This window comes from Silurus aristotelis, assembly GCF_946808225.1.
Source record: "Silurus aristotelis genome assembly, chromosome: 20".
Taxonomy (NCBI): Eukaryota; Metazoa; Chordata; class Actinopteri; order Siluriformes; family Siluridae; genus Silurus; species Silurus aristotelis.
Window position 1 is genome coordinate 10,043,075 of NC_139593.1, and position 21,392 is coordinate 10,064,466.

Below are 21,392 nucleotides of genomic sequence, written 5' to 3' on the forward strand. Positions count from 1 at the left end.
ATACAACATCGCAGGTCTCACCACAGTCCTATAAACTTTCCCTTTCATTCTTGCAGATACCCTACTATCACAAATCACTCCTGTCACTCTTCTCCACCCACTCCACCCTGCCTGCACTCTTTTCTTTACTTCTCTAACACACTCTCCATTACTTTGCACTGTTGACCCCAGGTACCTGAACTCCTCCACCTTCTCCACCTCTTCTCCCTGCAACCGCATCACTCCACTGCCCTCCCTCTCATTCACACACATGTACTCTGTCTTACTCCTACTGACTTTCATTCCCCTTCTCTCAAGCGCATATCTCCACCTCTCCAGGCTCTTCTCAACCTGCTCTCTACTTTTACCACAAATCACAATATCATCTGCAAACATCATAGTCCAGGGAGACTCCTGTCTGACCTCGTCCGTCAACCTGTCCATCACCACTGCAAACAGGAAAGGGCTCAGGGCCGATCAACATCCTCAAAGCAAATAAGGCATCTGTGGTGCTCTTCCTCGGCATGAAACCATACTGTTGCTCACAGATGGTCACCTCTTCTCTCAGCCTGGCTTCCACTACTCTTTCCCATAACTTCATTGTGTGACTGATCAACTTAATTCCCCTGTAGTTACTGCAGGTCTGCACATCTCCCTTATGCTTAAAGATCGGTACCAGCACACTCCTTCTCCATTCCTCAGGCATCCTCTCCCCTTCCAGAATCCTGTTAAACAATCTGGTTAAAAACTCCACTGCCATCTCTCCTAAACATCTCCACGCTTCTACCGGTATGTCATCTGGTCCAACCGACTTTCCATTCTTCATCCTCTTAATCGCTGCTCTCACTTCCTCCTTACTTATCCTATCTACATCCTGCTTCACCAACTCCACATCCTCCAACTTTCTCTCTCTCTGATTTTCCTCATTCATCAGCTGCTCAAAATACTCCCTCCATCTTCTCAACACACTCTCCTCATTAGTCAACACATTTCCCTCTCCATCCTTTATTGCTCTAACTTGCAGTACATCCTTCCCAGCTCGGTCCCTCTGCCTAGCCAATCGGTATAAATCCTTTTCTCCTTCCTTAGTGTCCAACCTCTTATACAGCTCCTCATATGCCTTTTCCTTGGCTTTCGCCACATCCCTTTTTACCTGCTGCCGCATCTCCTTGTACTCCTGCCTACTTTTCTCATCACTCTGTCGATCCCACTTCTGTTTTGCCAACCTCTTTCCCCTAATGCTCTCCTGCACTTCCTCATTCCACCACCACGTCTCCTTGTCTTGCTTTCTATTTCCAGATGTCACACCAAGCACTTTTCTAGCTGCCTCCCTCATCACTCCTGCAGTAGTTGCCCAATCATCCGGCACCTCTTCACCACCACCAAGCCCCTGTCTGACCTCTTCCCTGAACCTCACACTACACTTTTCCTCCTTCAATTTCCACCATCTTATTCTTCTTTCAATCCTTACTTTCCTCCTCTTCTTCTTCGCCTCCAAAACCATCCTACAGACCACCATCCGATGCTGTCTAGCTACACTGTCCCCCGCCAACACCTTACAGTCTCCAATCTCCTTCAGGTTGCATCTCCTACACAGAACATAATCCACCTGTGTGCACCTTCCTCCACTCTTATACGTCACCCTATGATCCTCCTTCTTCTTAAAATACGTGTTCACCACTGCCATTTCCATCCTTTTAGCAAAATCTACCACCATCTGCCCTTCCACATTCCTCTCCTTAAAACCATACCTACCCATCACCTCCTCATCACCTCTGTTCCCTTCACCTACATGCCCATTAAAGTCTGCCACAATCACCAATCGTTCTTTCCTAGGTACACCATCTACCACTTCATCTAATTCACTCCAGAATCTTTCCTTCTCCTCCATCTCACAGCCAACTTGTGGAGCATAGGCACTGATGACATTTATCATCATCCCTTCAACCTCCACCTTCACGATCATCACCCTATCAGAAACTCTCTTCACCTCCAATACACTCTTACTGTACTCTTCCTTCAGAATCACCCCTACACCATTTCTCTTTCCATCCACACCATGATAAAACAGTTTAAACCCACCTCCAATGTTCCTGGCCCTACTCCCTTTCCACTTGGTCTCCTGAACACACAGCATATCTACCTTTCTCCTCTCCATCATATCAGCTACCTCTCTCCCTTTACCCGTCATAGTACCAACATTTAAAGTACCAACCCGAACCTCTACTCTCCTACACTGCTCCTTTTCCTGCCGTCTCTGTAGACGTCTTCCTCCTCTCCTTCTCCTCCTTCGGCCAACAGTAGCCCAATTTCCACCGGTACCCTGTCGGCTAACGATACCTGTGGCAGTCGTTGTTAACCCGGGCCTCGACCGATCCGGTATGAAATTCTCATTTGTGATCCGCATATTTGATTTGGCACATGTTTTACGCTGGATGCCCTTCCTAACGCAACCCTTCCCATTTACCCGGGCTTGGGACCGGCACTAAGAGTGCACTGGCTTGTGCCCCCCTAATGGCTGGGTTATGGCTTGAGCAAACTATTGAAATTAAATTTTAAAATACTAAAATAACACATGGAACCAAGTGCATCAAACTATTGTGAAACCACTATGAATGCATGCTCGCCATTTTTAGTTCATTAAAATTTTTACCCAAATACTTTTTGATGCAAGCACAACCGATGCAAAAAGACACTCTGCATGACCACACTCTGAACCACGTGTGTATTCTGTTCAACAAGAGGGCATGACATCACCGGTGGGTTGACGTAGTGACCAGGATTTGCAGTGGAGACGGTGCTAGCTTTGTTGTTCAGGAAACGCTCTATGTATGTCTGGTGCTTCTGGAAAGGTGAGAAGATAAAAAGGTTAAAGAAAAAGATTGATACGAACAAGCAATCCTTCAGGCTGTGCATTTCTCCTTGCCCACAGTCTGTGTGTTGATTGTTTGGAAGCGGCACATGCTCAATCGGCTCTCAAGGGAGTATGCCCACGCATACCCACATTCCTTGCCTGTTCTGGCCCCGATTCTGCCAAGGCGAAGGAACGGTTAAGGTTGTGGGGTTCGCAAATGGATCTGGCAGAAGGAATGGAGACGAGCATGTCCCTTTCTCCTTTCTCACCTGCCAAATCCAGCACCTCCTCTCAGGGTTCGGAAGCCAGCTCTATAGTGGTTTCTTCCCCCTGTGGAGAGGACGTGGTGCTCCAGTTTGAGGAACTTTTGGAGGTAGTGACTGTTGCTAAGCTTAACATCATTTGGCCAGCTAAAAAGCAGGAATTGCATCCTCAAAACAAAGTAGATGGGCGCTTCCTGCGACCTAATCATTGCTTCTGCACTGGGGCCTGCCTTACTTTCCCGATCTGCACACCAAGTTGTCCAGATCATGAAATAATCCTTATTCAGCCCACGTTTACAGCCCCAATGTCAACTCCTACTCTAATGTAGTGGGATTGAAATAGTGCTTTCTTATGGGACAAGGTGCTTATTCTGGGTGTCCTCAGTCATCCCACAACCTGTTAGGCTTAATACATTCTATCCTCCTCCTTTTCAGGCTCCAGACCAGGAGAACTGCTCATCTGTCCACAGTGCTGACCTTCGTCAGGTTTTATAACCTCGACCTCAGTGCCACTCCTGGCGCTTTCGTCCTTTGACCTAGCTGTGCCCATACACACTAGTCAGGGACTGGTCAGTCTGGCGGTATTGGACTCTCATTCCCAAAGCGTTGCAAAACAGTTCGAGTTGAAATGTTACGTAAATAACCCTAGTTCCCTGAGGGCTTGTGCAACTCATGTGGAAAGTGGTCCTTCTGAGCTTGTTTTAACAGTTAGGCAGCTATAGTGTTTGCTGCCCCATGAAAAAATGGGTGAGCTGATTTCAGTTGTTCGTTCTAGTTCATAACATTGGATATTGTCAGGGTGCGGGTAGTTGGACCCAAGTGCAGGACGCCAGCAAGGTATATATTTAAAGCCTTTAATCACAAAAACTAATTAGGCAAAACACAAAGTCCTAGCAGAACAAAAAGCAAAAAACCAAAGTGTCCGAAAATATATGACCACAGGCTAAATAGTCCACGTATGAAAAAACATAAAACCAAAGTGTCCGAAAACTTATGACCACAGGCTGAATAGTCCACGTAAGAAAAACACAAAACCAAAGTGTCTGAAAACTTACGACCACCCCGTGCTGCGCCAGGGTAGGGCCGAGTGAGAGAACCAAAGTGAGTTTTGAAGAATAGAAAAATGTAAAAATAAAAACCACGACCAGCGGAAAAGCGCGAATCCGAGAAAAAACCGTAAGATCCAAAACCGAAACCAAAGGATCCGGGAAGCAAAAACATCTCAAAATGCAGGAAAGTCCCAAAATGATCAAGAAGCCGACGAGACGATCTGGAAGAGAACGCAAGGAATCCACGTCCATTTATGCAGCGGGAAGATGGCGGCCGGGACAGTTGCAAGTTTGCGCTACCCTGGAAGCAGAAGCGGGAGCTGCGGAAGTGGAAGGACCGGAAGTGCGCGCGCCGCAGGCTGACAGATGTCAGGTTAATACTTAGAAAGACATGCATTCCCACAGAATGGTTCCTTTTAGCCTGTTAGCCTTCACCACCGCCTTTGGGACTCACAGCTGAAAATTACCTACCTAAGTTTAAATGTTAACAGTTCCTGCGAAAAGTGGGCTACCTACACAACTTTTGTATTTCTCGGAAATAAGCCACTTTGAGCTTTACTGTTAATCATTTAAAGTTAAAATGCTCAAAAACATAATAAGTTATAGATGATGAAGTAGGATGCAGTACCTTGAATATATATTTCCTGCATTTAACCTTTTTTTATTATATATAAATACATGATATCAGTCCTGGAGAAATCCAAAAAAAATACTGGGTTAAAAGCCACATGTCTCATGAGTTTATATATTACATCTTATGAAGATGTTATGACAAATAAGATGCCTACAAACATTTATCTGAGACTATGTCTGATCCTTTTCTCCCTCCCCCTGTTTAAGAGCCCCCTGCTAAACTCAGATAGCCATACCATCTTCATTTAAATTAATGTCTGACCGTTCAAACTATTCTTTTACATGTTTGGTTATTAATATTGATTTGGCATTCATATTAATTGTCATGTAGCCAGACAAGCTATTGTTTTACAGTCATGGCCATTCATATTGATGTCCAGCCATTCCAAAACCAACAATTCACACACACACACACACACACACACACACACACACACACACACGCACTTTTCTCTTTTAAAACAAACGGACAACAAAACGTATTACATCGTATAAAACTGTAAAAGGAAGTATATTGTAGCTCACAGATGTAAAATAGGCTCAGGTTTTCCATCCCCTTACAGATCACTAGGTCACTGTTGTCACTCTGCCCCAAGAATATTTTCCTTATCTCTGCTTTGTGCAATCGCGGATAAAAAAATAAATACATTTGGACTGTAGATTATTTTCTTTGTTTTCTTTCCTTTTGAAAACAAAGCGCAGTTAGCACGAGCTGTTTTTGCAGGATCGAGAGCTGCATCCAATTCCTGCCAGGTGCATCACCGTGCTGCACTCTTTAACCACTAAGAGCTTCTAAAGAGTAATAAAACTAAGAACTCACCCACATGGGGAATAAAATTCTCCAATATATCGTTAAAATCCTGCACTCATTAACTTAACTTATCACTGTCCTCATTAACTGTCAGTTTTTGCATTTCAAAAAAAACTTCTTTAACGTTTTCATTATGGAGTACTGTTTGTAGAATTTTGAGGAAAATAATGAATGTAATCCATTTTGGAAGAAGACTGTAACATAATAAAATGTAAAAAAAGTGAAGTCAAGTCAAGTCAAGTCAAGTTTATTTGTATAGCGCTTTTCACAACAGACATTGTCTCAAAGCAGCTTTACAGAAAACAACAGTGAAGGTGAATGGTGTGCGTTTGTCCCTGATGAGCAGCCGTGGCGACAGTGGCAAGGAAAAACTCCCTTAGATGATATGAGGAAGAAACCTTGAGAGGAACCAGACTCAAAGGGGAACCCATCCTCATATGGGTGACATCAAAAGTTTGGTCATAAATCTTTTAACAATACAGAACAATTTGTGATCATCATAGATCCAGCATCAGCTTCTCCATGCCAGGGCCTTTAAACACTCGGCATCTACTTCTCCATGATCATCCATAGGTCCATAATCTTCACGAGGTGGGACGTGACTGGAGCTGGCCAAACCTCTATGAAGCTATGTGTATACTTTACGGATGCACTGTATATCACTCAAAAGAACAGAAAGCTCTTTAACGGGTAACTTTGCAATTTTGTCTTCTGAAAGAGCAGCACTAAGTGAGGCATAGAGCTTTATTTGTGAGGAGCCACTCTGCAACTTGCCATCAGCAGATGTCTTTACCGACATCTTCAACATCTCCCTGAGCAGCATTGTTGTGCCTCAAGATGATGACAATTGTCCCCGTGGCGAAGAAGTCTACAGTCTCCTGCCTCAATGACTATTGTTCTGTCGCACACGCACACACACACACACACACACACACGCACACACACACACACACACACACACACACACACACACACACACACACACGTCATATCAAAAGACATAGAATGCTGCACTGTTGCGGTAGGATAGACATCTACAGTGGGTACGGAAAGTATTCAGACCCCCTTAAATCTTTCACTCTTTGTTATATTGCAGCCATTTGCTAAAATCATTTAGGTTCATTCTTCTTCCTCATGAATGTACACACAGCTCCCCATACTGACAGAAAAACACAGAATTGTTGACATTGTTGCAGATTTATTAAAAAAGAAAAACTGAAATATCACATGGTCCTAAGTATTCAGACCCTTTGCTGTGACACTCATATATTTAACTCAGGTGCTTTCCATTTCTTCTGATCATCCTTGAGATGGTTCTACATCTTCATTTGAGTCCAGCTGTGTTTGATTATACTGATTGGACTTGATTAGGAAAGCCACACACCTGTCTATATTAGACCTTCCAGATCACAATGCATGTCAGTGCAAATGAGAATCATGAGGACAAAGGAACTGCCTGAAGAGCTCAGAGACAATATTGTGGCAAGGCACAGATCTGGCCAAGGTTACAAAAAGATTTCTGCTGCACTTAAGGTTCCTAAGAGCACAGTGGCCTCCATAATCCTCAAATGGAAGACGTTTGGGACGACCAGAACCCTTCCTAGAGCTGGCCGTCCGGCCAAACTGAGCTATCGGGGGAGAAGAGCCTTGGTGAGAGAGGTAAAGAAGAACCCAAAGATCACTGTGGCTGAGCTCCAGAGATGCAGTCAGGAGATGGGAGAAAGTTGTAGAAAGTCAACTATCACTGCAGCCCTTCACCAGTCGGGGCTTTATGGCAGAGTGGCCCGACGGAAGCCTCTCCTCAGTGTAAGACACATGAAAGCCCGCATGGAGTTTGCTAAAAAACACCTGAAGGACTCCAAGATGGTGAGAAATAAGATTCTCTGGTCTGATGAGACCAAAATAGAACTTTTTGGCCTTAATTCTAAGCGGTATGTGTGGAGAAAACCAGGCACTGCTCATCACCTGTCCAATACAGTCCCAACAGTGAAGCATGGTGGTGGCAGCATCATGCTGTGGGGGTGTATTTCAGCTGCAGGGACAGGACGACTGGTTGCAATCGAGGGAAAGATGAATGCGGCCAAGTACAGGGATATCCTGGACAAAAACCTTCTCCAGAGTGCTCTGGACCTCAGACTGGGCCGAAGGTTTACCTTCCAACAAGACAATGACCCTAAGCACACAGCTAAAATAACGAAGGAGTGGCTTCACAACAACTCCGTGACTGTTCTTGAATGGCCCAGCCAGAGCCCTGACTTAAACCCAATTAAGCATCTCTGAAGAGACCTAAAAATGGCTGTCCACCAACGTTTACCGTCCAACCTGACAGAACTGGAGAGGACCTGCAAGGAGGAATGGCAGAGGATCCCCAAATCCAGGTGTAAAAGACTTGTTGCATCTTTCCCAAAAAGACTCCTGGCTGTATTAGATCAAAAGGGGGCTTCTACTAAATACTGAGCAAAGGGTCTGAATACTTAGGACCATGTGATATTTCAGTTTTTCTTTTTTAATAAATCTGCAATAATGTCAACAATTCTGTGTTTTTCTGTCAGTATGGGGTGCTATGTGTACATTCATGAGGAAAAAGAATGAACCTAAATTATTTTAGCAAATGGCTGCAATATAACAAAGAGTGAAAGATTTAAGGGGGTCTGAATACTTTCCGTACCCACTGTAACTTGGTTGAGGCAGTAGGGAATTTTACCTGCTTGGTGGGGCTATGCTTATAGATGCAACAAGATACATTAGAGAAGTAACATCATTTGTTGAATCTGTATACAATGGTTTTGATGTAGTAAGAGATTTAGTGCACTCAGGAAAAGGTTTTGTAAATAAGGGTTGTGGAGTGACAGAATTACTCTAAAGGGGATGCAAGGTGTAGAGTGCCTGGGGTTATTATCTAACTGATGTAGTATGTTGTGAGCAACCTCTGCAATATCAGACTGCACTTGCCCTTGGTCAAGTTCATTTTGTGTTTGTGGAACAGGTGTTATCTTTTCCAATTTTGATTCTCTGAGAATTGAGGCGATGAGACAAGAAAAGATTTAAGGCGGTCACTTGAACTAAGAGTGCCGACACCATAGTGTTACATGTGACTGTCCATTAGCAGTAGCATGATGTAAGGCGCTATTCACAGTCGGGGGTCAGTATTAAATATAAATATAAATACTAATATAAATTATACATATAAATATAAAAGCTCGAAGGAGAGCGTGGATCTCACCCAGAAGAGGTCCAAGGAGTTGGAGATGTGGGGGTTTGGGCATTCGGGGGGATTGTCCGATGTCCACATTGGAAATGTCGTCCATACCCGAGAGGTTCATGCTGCCACCCTGACGCAATGGCTCAGGACCGGAAAACAGGTGCAAACCGGTCTGTTTTTTCCACAAAAAGCGTTTTGGGGGCTTTAAACTCACAAAAACGGTTACACTGGTGAGTGCTTCTTCCTGCAATGATATTAGTCAGCAGAGCAAATTATTATTATTTTTTGGACGTGTTATAAACAGTTTTGCATGTGCGTGCAGGGGGTTTTCCAGAAAGCAGGTTATGTGACATACCTGGATAATCTTTAGGGTAAGTAAGTGGATAACTTTAGCTTTCGGTTCCAAAAACAGAGTTAACTTTTAGGATATGTAAGTTGCCATAACTTAAGCTCTAAACATAACCTGCTCCAGAGCAGGTTTAGTTTCAGGATTAGTTTATTTAAGAGAGGTGACTGAACATGGCATACCCTTTTTGAAGATGATCTAGTGGATGTGAAAACACAGATAATACGGAAACTTTTCTACTGTGAGAGGGTGATAAGACTGATAGGACTGATGTGTTTTCTTATCCAAATTAACATTAGTGGAAGCGTTACTTTTTTTTTTTTTTAAAGAATTGTTAATTTATTTAACTAATCTTTTGAAACCATATGTGATACATTGCAGATCAGCTTTTAACACTGAGCAAATTTTGTGCATTGTCCTTGTTTTTTTTGCAACAGGGAGTTTTTTGTGCAACAAAGGTGATGCAGAGCATGTGGAAAAGGTAACTGCCTGCCAAGAAGTTTATACAGTAAGCCTTGCACTCAAACAGTTCCTACACACTTTTGTGCAGTTTCCTGTCCATAAACCACTGAGAGTCATTAAAGAGGAATTTCTTTCTATGATAATCTGTGAGACAGTTTTAGTTACATAGCACTTCTTAATCTATCTATATATTTCAGCCACAAACATTAAAATGTTTCTAATTACATAATGTTAGTATTAAGATGGGCCTCACACTAGTTCTCTAAACACACATTTCTATGTTGTCTTTTCAGTGTCTATAGGATCTTTATAATGAATATGTAAGGCATACAGAAAGTCTTTGTCTGAGCTCACACATCTCTGGTTAAAATGTCTTCTTACCCAATCAGGAACAGTTCTAGCTCATGTTTTTTTCCAGTTGTATACATACTTGTCTATTATCTGCAATAAACTGAAAAAGAACGTATGATCTTTTCTGTGTGCTGTGTGATTCTTCCCTGATCAAAAAAGGCACCACGGGCATCGTAGATCACATGGGAAACCTCTCCAATAATTATAATTTAAAAAAAAGTTTTGTTTGGGCATGATAAACTCTAACACATAAATTCCCAAACTGTTCCCAAATGTGATTGGGTGCATACAATACAATGTGGCCATCAGCAACTGCAAGACAATTAAGCTAATACGATAATCAATGTATATTCACACAACTAAAAAAGAAAGACATTAGAAACATCTAAGACTACTAGAAATAAGATTACACTATATGCAGTAAAATAAGATGCATAATGTTCAAGTGAAACAATGATTAAAAAATTTTATGTTTAAATGGTGACAGTGTTGATTTTATTTACAATATAAAACACTGCGAAACAATTAAATCATTAATAAATCACGAGTAATATGGTACACCTACATTTTACTAAGCCACTTGTGTTGGTTGCTGAGTCTGACGGATTTCCCCTCTGGAATCCCATCGATCACAGGTCACCCTTTATTAAGGAACAGTGCGTGCTCCTCAGCAGGGTGAGGAAAGGTTTGGCTACATAGAAAACTAAATTACAAAAAATTTGTCGAGGAATGTTTTTATGCTTCATTTTGACCTGATATTCATTTTGACCTGATAAAAAATATATATATATATATATATATATATATATATATATATATATATATATATATATATATATATATATATATATATATATACTGTATATATATATATATATACTGTATATATATATATATATATATATATATATATATATATATATATATATATATATATATATATATATATATATATAAATTTGTAAAATTGTAAAAAGTAATGCATTTACTCTGTCTGTTTTTTTTTGCAAAGCCTACTGTCTTTCTTTTGCTGATGCAGCAGCCCTACATTTTATTTGTTATAATAGGCTTATATTTTTCATAAGCCATCATTACCTCCAACTCAGTTTCACTAAAGTATGTAGGTGTCTTTTTTTCTTCTTGTGTTTCCATGGTGACTCATGAAATCGGCGATCTATTCAAAATGTATTTTTGTACTCGCCAAGCGCACATTAACTCTGGGTTACCAATAGGAGGTTGATTAACTCATAACAGGTGTTTTGGAACTGACATACTTAGAGTAATCAAGTTTGGGGTTAATCAACTGAGAGCTCCGGGTATATGCGAGGGTAACTTAAACTTGCTTTCTGGAATACCCCCAAATCAGTTCAAATCAATAAACAAACCATAAATATAAATGATCACATAATAAAAAAAAAAAAAACTTACATCATCTGAAATATATTAACATAATTATATATAATATTAGATAAAATTAAATCTTTAAAAACATCTTTTTTTTATCACAATATTTCCTGAAATATATTATTAGTTTATAATAATAATAATAATAATAATAATAATAATGATAATAATAATAATAATAATAATAATAATAATAATAATAATAATAATAAATTGAAAATAATAATAATAATAATATTAATAATAATTATAATTATAATAATAATAATAATAATTATAATAATTATAATAATAATAACAATAATGTATTTGTTTCATTCTTAGTATTTTTTTATTAGTATTATTTATGATATAAATAAGAAATAATGTATTAGTTGATTCGTTTATTTAATTGATATAACTTTTAAAACGTTATTTATTTAGTTATTTACAGTTTTATTAACCAGAGTTGATTGATAAATCTCGACATTAATTTCCAAATCTAACTCTATAAAAAAGTGCTGGCACAGAGGTTAAGGCTCAGGGTTTGCTGATTGGACATCTGGATGTTCGAGTCTCAGCACTACCAAGCTGCCAGAGTTGGGCCCCTAAGCTCTTACTTATATTTTAAAATGACGATCCTTGGATGCCATTGCGAGTTCAGAGCAAAACTTGATCCAAAAAAATGTGTGTGAGACATTTTTTTTACCCAGAAAGTAAATTTAGATACATGCAAAATACATTCATTTTCTTTAAGCACAGTGAAATTCTTAATGTGTACATCCCAGCTTGTTAGAAAGTTGCGGTCAGAGCACAGGGTCAGCCAGGATACAGTGTCCTTGGAGCACAGAGTGTTAAGGGCTTTGCTGTAGAACCCAACAATGGTCACTTGGCGATACCAGAGCTCGAACCCTCAACCTTACAATCAGTAACGCGAAGCCTTAAACATTAAGCTACAAGTCATATCTAAGCACTAATTACCACTTGCACATATCTGTATATAAGAGAAGTTTCCATCACCAAGACAAATTGCTTGTGGGAGCATATTTCGCATTAAAATGATTTTCCGAATTCTATAACTTGAGCCCACCACAGTTTACTTCATGTTGTAAATCAATGTAAAATGAGCACATTATCATTTACATTCCCCTTTAACTAGTTTTGCATATTAATAGTGAAATCTCTGTGTGTGTGTGTGTGTGTGTGTGTGTGTGTGTGTGTGTGTGTGTGAGAGAGAGAGAGAGAGAGAGAGAGAGAGAGAGAGAGAGAGAGAGAGAAAACCTAAATGATTAGCAAACAACGCCACCTTGTGGTCACGTGCTGCCACTTCAGCAGCTTTTACATAATTTTCTCTCACAAAACGTTTCCGCAAAATGTTCCTGCATGACAAACAGAGACATAAATAAAGACTATATAAGAAGAAAAAGACGATACGTGCCACGGATGAACATTTTGTCCTGTAGGCTGAAGACTTTAACAGACATGGCCAAAAGTTTGTGGACAACCCAGCATGTGTTTTGCTTATTGAAAGATATTATTTTTTTGTAATATACAAAATAATCTCCCAGTATAGTCAAATCTTCAAACTAGTAATAAGAAATTTTCTTTTTCTTTCGGCTGCTCCCATTACGGGTCGCCACAGCAGATCATCCGTCTCCAAACCACCCTGTAGTCTACATCTGCCTCTTTCAAACCAACTACCTGCATGTCTTCCCTCACCACATCCATGAACCTCCTCCTTGGTCTTCCTCTTTTCCTCCTTCCTGGTGGCTCCATCCTCAGCATTTTCCTACCAATATAACTCATGTTCCTCCTCTGCACATGTCCAAACCATCTCAATCTCGCCTCCCTCACCTTGTCACCAAAACGTCCAACATGTGCTGTCCCCCAACGAAAACCTTAACATCTTCAACTCTGCTACCTCCAGCTCCACCTCCTGTCTTTTACTCAATGCCACTGTCTCTAAACCATACAACATCGCAGGTCTCACCACAGACCTATAAACTTTCCCTTTCATTCTTGCAGATCCTACTATTACAAATCACTCCTGTCACTCTTCTCCACCCACTCCACCCTGCCTGCACTCTTTTCTTTACTTCCCTAACACACTCTCCATTACTTTGCACTGTTGACCCCAGGTACCTAAACTCCACTACCTTCTCCACCTCTTCTCCCTGCAACCGCACCACTCCACTGCCCTCCCTCTCATTTACACACATGTACTCTGTCTTACTCCTACTGACTTTCATTCCCCTCCTCTCCAGCGTGTACCTCCACCTCTCCAGGCACTTCCCAATCTGCTCATTACTCTCACCACAAATTACAATATCATCCGCAAACATCATAGTCCAGGGAGACTCCTTTCTGACCTCATCCGTCAACCTGTCCATCACCACTGCAAACAGGAAAGGGCTCAGGGCCGATCCTTGATGCAGTCCAACCTTCACCTTGAACCAGTCTGTCGTTTCTGTCACACTTCACTGCTGTCACACTGTCCTCATACATGTCCTGCACCACCCTCACATTTTCTCTGACACACCTGACTTCCTCATACAATACCACAACTCCTCTCTTGGCACCCTTTCATACGCTTTCTCTATATCCACAAATACACAATGCAATTGCTTCTATCCTTCTCTATACTTCTCCATCAACATTCTCAAAGCAAATAAGGCATCTGTGGTGCTCTTCCTCGGCATGAAACCATATTGCTGCTCACAGATGGTCACCTCTTCAATAAGACTGGCTTCCACTACTCTTTCCCATAACTTCATGGTGACTGATCAACTTTTTTCCCCTGTAGTTACTGCAGGTCTGCACATCTCCCTTATGCTTAAAGATCGGAAACTAGTAATAAGAAATAATGTCCAGAAATGAACTGTCCAATGGCATCAAATGGGATTTGAGGGCCATTATGGTCCTTGCTTAAGAGCCCCAAGCGGCAGCTTCGTGGTGCTTGTATTTGAACCCATGACCGCCCTTGTCAGTAGTCCAACATCTTAACTCCTGAGCGACTATTTCCCCAGTTGGTATTAAATAAAAAAGAATGTTAAGACTCTTGTTTAATGAGAAGAAGAGCACCAGTTGAAGCCCAAGTGTTGAAAAAGGCCCTCAATCTCCGTGGTATCATGGATGAATCTATGATCTGACCCCAGCATCCTAACAATCTGGAACATGCAAAGACAGAATTCTACTGTGCTGTAATGTATATATGACATGTAGAAGCTTATTTCTTCCTTTCTTTCTTTCTTTCTTTCTTTTTCTTTCTCTCTTTCTTTCTTTTAAATTGAGTTAAAACTACTGGCAGACGAAGTACACAAAGCATGTACTTGAGTTAAAGTAGAGATACACTTTGTAAAATATTCTTCTTCTTCTTTCGGCTGCTCCCTTTAGGGGTCGCCACAGCGGATCATCCATTTTCAACCAACTACCTGCATGTCTTCTCTCACCACAGCCATAAACCTACTCGTTGTTCTTCCTCTTCTCCTTCTTCCTGGTGGCTCCATTCTCAGAATTCTCCTCTTGATGTACCCCATGACCCTCCTCTGCACATGTCCAAACCATCTCAATTGAGCCTCTCTCACCTTGTCTCCAAAATGTCCTACAAGCGCTGTCCCTCTAATAAACTTCTTTTTAATCCATCCTCGTCACGCCCAATGAAAATCTCAACATCTTCACTGTCACTGCCACTGTCTCTAAACCATACAACATCGCAGGTCTTATCACAGTCCTATAAACTTTTCCTTTCACTCTTGCAGATACCCTTCTATCACAAATCACTCCTGCCACTCTTCATTACCCACTCCACCCTGCCTGCACTCTTTTCTTCACTTTTCCAACACACTCTCCATTACTTTGCTCTGTTAAACCGCAGGTACCCAAACTCCTCCACCTTCTCCACCTCTTCTTCCTGCAACTGCACCACTTTCGTCCCCGCTCTCTCCAGTGCATACCTCCACCTCTCAACCTGCTCCCTACTCTCACCACAAATCACAATATCATCTGCAAACATCATAGTCCACAGAGACTCCAGTCTGACCTTGTCTATCAACCTCTCCATCACTACTGCAAACAAGAAGGGCTCATAGCCGATCCTTGTTGCAGTCGCACCTTCACCTTGAACCAGTCTGTCGTTCTTACTGCACACTTAAAAATCTTTTAGTGGCATCTCTCCTAAACATCTCCACACTTCTACTGGTATGTCATCTGGTCCTAACAATTTTCCACTCTTTATCGCTGCTCTCACTTCCTCCTTACTAATCTGATCCTCTTCCTGCTTCACCATTATCCACCCTTTTCTCTCTCACATTTTCCTCATTCATCAGCTGCTCCTAATTCTCCCTCCATCTTCTCAACACACTTTCCTCACTAATAAAAACATTTCCATCTCCATCTTTTATTGCTTCAACTTGCAGCCCATCCTTCCTGGCTCTGTCCCTCTGCCTGGCCAATCGGTGCAAACACGATTGGAAAAATATGACTCCAGTAAAAGTGTCCCTTTAAACTTTTACTGGAGTAAAAGTATAAAAGAAATGCCCTTCAAATGTTCTTTAGTATCTATGAGTAATAAGTAGCAAGTACTTATTAATTACTTTAATATGGCTGTTTCTATTATCATTTTTGTCATGTCTCTTGCTTAATCAACTGAGTTTCTGTGAAAAGATGCTAATGTTACTCTTAGCACATTGATCTATTAATAGAATGATACAAGTCAAACACTGATATCTATTAGAATTATCATGAGCCCAAAACCTTCTTTTCAACTACAGTAATTTCCACTTTACCACGGTTTGAATCTCGCACCCCCAGTTTATCACAGAACTGCATTTGCCACATAAACAACTTGTTTGGCAAATTTTTCTGGTCTCTCACAGATAGCACGATAGACCGAAAAAAACTTAAGGAATTGTTTTTATGGAGTTTTTAGGTTGAAATATTAATTTCTTAATAAAAATATAATTAGAAAAGTAAAATGTAGTACAGTCCAGTATTGTATACATAAAATAGCATTTTTGCGGTGGTGTGGGTTTATCATGGTTTTCTCGTTTATCATGGGCGGTTTTGAAACGTAACCAGCTTGATAAATGTGGTATTGCTGCACTTAAAAAAAAAAAAAATTGTGCAAATAAGTCCACGGGTGTGTGGCAAGTTAGTTTAAGAGTTTGTTCTATCATTAATTCCTCTCAAAATGTTCTGCTTGCTGCCGAACTGTATGTTGGTACTAAAGTAGATACCACCAAGCAGCAATCAAAAGAAAACAGAGCACAAGCTCTACCCTATTTAAATTTTCCTTTTGATTTAGCTCTCTTTACCAACATGACTTCACACAATCCCCACCTCTCCTTTCTGAGTGTATGAGTGAGGGAACTTCTCCAGGCAGTGGGTGCAGACTTTGAGTCCCGACCAGATGACGTAACAAATTCACACGACCGTGCAAATGAGCAGTAAAAAAAAAAAAAAAAACCCCACTTTCGTGGCCGCTCCATTGTGCCCCCAGGCAAGATGCAGTTCTATGCGGTTCTAAGCAGCAAAAAACTATAAAGGTAGCGGATGTAGGTAAGACATGTGACCGAGAAAAGCATCTTGACATGAATCAAGAGTGAGTCAGACAGAAGTGGCAGAGAGAATCTGGCCAAAATAAATCATAGTTCAGAATCAGATAAATATTTATATCATTATTATAAATTATCAGATAACAGAAATAATGTAAGTTATGTATTCTCTCTGCAGCCCGATACCAATTGACCCAATACCAATAGACTCACGAACCGGTGCCTGTCCCAGGGGTTGGGGACCACTGTCGTAGATTGTAGGATTTGTGATTATATACACTACACAGGTCAATGAAGTTCAGTTACAGAATAATTGCTGCTGAATTTAATCAAGATGCAATGACAAAGCTATCAGTCTAGCATCTGACACAGACTAGAAGTATAATGTTCTTTATTACATATTAATCTTATACATAAAAATTACAAATTCAAGTCACAGCAATTGTATTTTCCATTTTAAATACCTTTATTTGAAGGCTGTTCTTTGTGCGTCTGGTTACCAGACAGAACATTACAAAAGCAATAATGCCACCATTGTCTTTCCATGTAGCTTGATACCATGCTGTTTTATGGAACGTATGTGCAATGGATTGAACGTTATTAAAAAAAAAAAAAAAATCTTTAAAAAAAAAAAAGGAAAAAAGTTTGGAACGGACAAAACACAAATGTATAAATATCTGACCTATTAGTTGAAACACTTAACTGTACAGTCATTCTACACATGAAAAATACCATTTGTGGCACAATTAAGACTTGTGCCAATACCCCTTTTTTCCTTAAAATAGCGTCAAATTACTGACTAGTGTGCAAGTCTGTTTCTGCAGGGTATGTCTATTTTCAATAAAGTATCCAAATTCGGGGACATTTTCTAACTAAACAAGTAGTTTGACTTATCATTAGCGGTTTAGTCTCTCCCACAGTTTGGATATTTCTGCCGACTACACCACATTTTTCCTTCGCTAACTAACACAAATCATGACATCAACTTATGACTGTGGGTTGATGACGTCGGTACACTGGGGGTCACAGAATGGCCCAAAGCGGCCGTACACGTCTTTGGCCCTGACAGCAAAGTAATACGTAGAACCAGAGACAAACTGGGTGAGAGTACAGGCCATGGGTAGTGGCAGTGCCTTCACTTCACCAATCTTCTTCCACAACGAGTGTGAGGGCGACTGTGTGGAGGATCCTGCTGATGCGCTCTGCTGGTCCTGGTGGTAGGCATACAGGTGGTAGCTGTCCACAGGTGCACAGTTTCGTTCAGTCTCTGACACACACCACGAGAGCACAATGCCATTCTGACTCTGCACACGTGCAAGCTTTAGCTGAGGCTGCTGAGGAGGAGATGTATGCGCTGCCTCTGGGGGCAGACGAGCTGGTGGGGCCGGTGCTAATGGCAACGGAGGAAGTGAAGCCGTAGATGAAGAACTTGTGCGTGTTTTAGAAGGCGAATCCTGAAAAGATGAGAAATGGTGAAACGATTGCTTAGTACAAATTTACCAAAAAATAAATAAATAAGTATATATAATTCGGTTTTTACATATATAATTTCATTTAAAAAAATAAAATAAAGGTCTATCCACTTACCACCGTGGGTCGATGCTGCACTGTTGAGCGACCTGCTGGGGGTTAAATAAATAAATAAATAAATCATAAAACAGATTTAACTGCAAACATCAAAATAGACAATTTCCTTAACCCTCTGGGGTCTGAGGGTGTTTTGAGGTCTGGAGAAGTTTTGGCATGCCCTGACATTTGTGCTTTTTTCACTTGCTTATAAACATAAAATGGCTACACCAACACTTAGCTCAAACTGGGCTACAATGTGAGCATCCTGCATGTACATGATCGTGCTTTTGAGAAAGCAAATGTATATGCGTGGTTAGTAAAAACCTAAAATTTTTACGTTACTGAAATAAGACCATAAAACATACAGGACATTTGGTTACAAGACTTGGACATGATGAACTTAAGTTTTTGCTTTTGAAGGATTTGAAATCATCCTGTTCACTCATTCATATAAAACAATATAGTGATACATTTTCTAAGGCACTTTTGGCTAGGAAAGGCTGTATGCGAGAAGTGAATGATCATGAATAATGTGGCGATTCAAACCTGAGAAGACAAAAGACCCACATAAGCAGTATAATGAGCCTTTCAGTCAAGTATGTAACAAAATTGCTACAAGAAAGAATGAGGCCAAAATTAATTTATATACATTTGTAATTTTAGCATATATTTAACTATCATGCAAAATAACTTCAGACATACTTGCAAGCGCAGTTAAATCAGTTTATTAGGAAAGAACAAACAAGAGACAACGTCAATGGGTGCAATATCCAAAATAGTTGCTGGAAACTTAAACTCCAAGGTTTTGAATGGAATAGGGTACAATCTTACAAAAGCTTTTTATTTCAGATTATTGCTGATCTATGGATCTCTCGCTCAAAGACTCCTGAAAAACATTTACTCCACTCTTTTAAATATTGATAAAAATGTTTCTCGAACAGCAAATCATGATATTAGAATGATTTCTGTAGGATCATGTGACACTAAGGACTGAAAATTTTGCTTTGATCACACTAATAAATTACATTTTAAGTGAGGGTGCAATCATTCTAACACAAAATTAGAAACTTTTCACTTCATAGCACTGAGAACAGTTTTATTACAGCATGCAAATGTATAGACATGTTTTGTGATATTTCTTTCAAGAAAAGTTAATTCGGCCTGGAGATGAAAGCACTTAGTGCTACAGTTAAAGTAAATGAAACACCACCTAATGACCAATCAGGATCTAGAAAGCTCAGTATACACCCTATGCATTAACTACATGCTCACATAGAACACAGCCTTAAACAGCTATACATCTTTGTGCCACTCTAAGAAACAGTTCCTTTTTAGCTGCACACACAAGTGAACACCACATGCCTGGCATTTCCAAGGAGTGTCCAGTCTCCTACCATCCCTAGCTTTGCAAAGCACACAGGTCCTGCGACCAGCAGTGGCACCTGAGGCCTGCTTAGCACCTGAAACTGGCACATGTTCAGCACTGGTCCCTTTTGGTGTTATTTTCTGTGACACACCACAGAGCTCTGCAATTAGTTCTTCCATAAACTCCTTGTGGTTCATGGTGCCATAAAGCTCTTTGTGTACAATGAAAGCATTGGTGGCAGCAATGTCCAAGAAGTGTAGAAATATCTTTCTGTACCACTTCATGGTTTTGTGCTGTGTACTGTAGTACTGTAACAGCTGATCAGACAGGTCAATGCCCCTCATGTGCTGGTTGTAGGCAGTCACCGGTGCAGGACATGGAATACTTTTTGTCTTCCATACATCTTGTGTTTTCACCTTCCTCTGTACAGTGTCTCCTGTATAGGCAGCATGGATGGTGGAGCAGACAGACACCTCTTGTGTGTCCATCCACTTCACAAACACAAGATGGCCATCTCGAATCCACCTGATTGATCCCCTCTCCGATTTTTTGGTGAGCGAGTTAGCGGCATTCCGAGGGCAATCCTTCCTTTTGTCTCTGTAGGTCCCACATGCACCAAACTTTAAAGCAAACAAGTCTGTTAAGAGCTTGGGACTAGTGTAAAAATTATCCATGTATACATGGTACCCAGAGCCCAAAACTGTATGGTCCAAAAGAGAGGTCACGGCATCATATGGCAGTCCATGGCCTGTGGGAAAGATCTTTTCGGTGTACACAGCAAAATCTACAGTGTATCCATTTGATGAGTCCGCAAGAACAAACAACTTGAAGCTCCACCTGGTTGGCTTGGCTTTCATGTACCGCGTCATTAGTTTGTTTGCTTTGCATGCTACCATTCTTTCATACACTGCCAAATTTTTTCTTGGATGATAGATGGCCTTACATGCATGCCGGATAGTGTCTATGAGGGGTCTGACTTTGAAAAGACTGTCATGCTCAGCTGTGCCCCTCTTTCTGTCATTGTCCTTGTCTGCATCTGGTTGACTCATGTGCAGATTCCATAAAATAGTGCGGTATCTGTCCCTTGACATGACTGTTGCAGGAAACGGAACAGAAAAAGGACTGTCCTGCCGCCAGTAGTCTCTGATGGACCGCATCTTCACAGTGGCCATGTAGAAGAGTAGCCCAATGTAGCAGTACAGCTCATTGATACCGACGTCTGTCCATTTATATTTGTGGCCCTTTGCATGTGCCCTGGCAGCCTGAGCATTGGTGTTTTTACACAGAGTTGACACAGCAGTTTCAGAAAAAAACATTTTGAAGAGACTCATGGGAGTATGTGCATCACATGGTTTTAACTGTGGTCCAGGTTCCTGTGCAGGCAGGAATCTCAGAGCCTGTGGAACCACATCATCATCAGTCTCTGTTTTCCATGACAGTGTGGGCTGCTTATTTGTTTTGGCTCTCTTTGCAACAGGTTCTTTTGCACAGTTATCCTCACATCTGAAATAAAAAAAATTAAATAGTAAGCATGCTGTTTACACAAATAAACTACTTCATTATTAACATTGT

The 21,392-nt window shown here is 40.8% G+C and overlaps 1 protein-coding gene across 25 annotated transcripts in view; it reads right to left on the reverse strand.

Moving 5' to 3' along the window:
- Positions 1 to 17,332: 17,332 nt before the first annotated feature.
- The window catches only part of atf7ip (activating transcription factor 7 interacting protein), a 45,520-nt gene continuing 41,460 nt past the window's right edge, over positions 17,333 to 21,392 (reverse strand). For 12 of the 25 annotated variants that reach the window (XR_014530495.1, XR_014530499.1, XR_014530500.1 and 9 more), the window contains 2 exons: positions 18,473 to 18,507; positions 17,333 to 18,339 (listed from right to left, as the gene is read on the reverse strand). Coding sequence is in view for 12 of the 25 variants with exons in the window: in XM_083523005.1 (XP_083379131.1) it covers positions 17,872 to 18,339; positions 18,473 to 18,507 (503 nt within the window). In the remaining 13 variants the exon portion in view is untranslated. Of the gene's footprint in view, positions 18,340 to 18,472; positions 21,324 to 21,392 lie in introns of those variants that run through there. The other 13 variants (XR_014530501.1, XR_014530503.1, XM_083523009.1 and 10 more) reach the window with 3 other exon arrangements.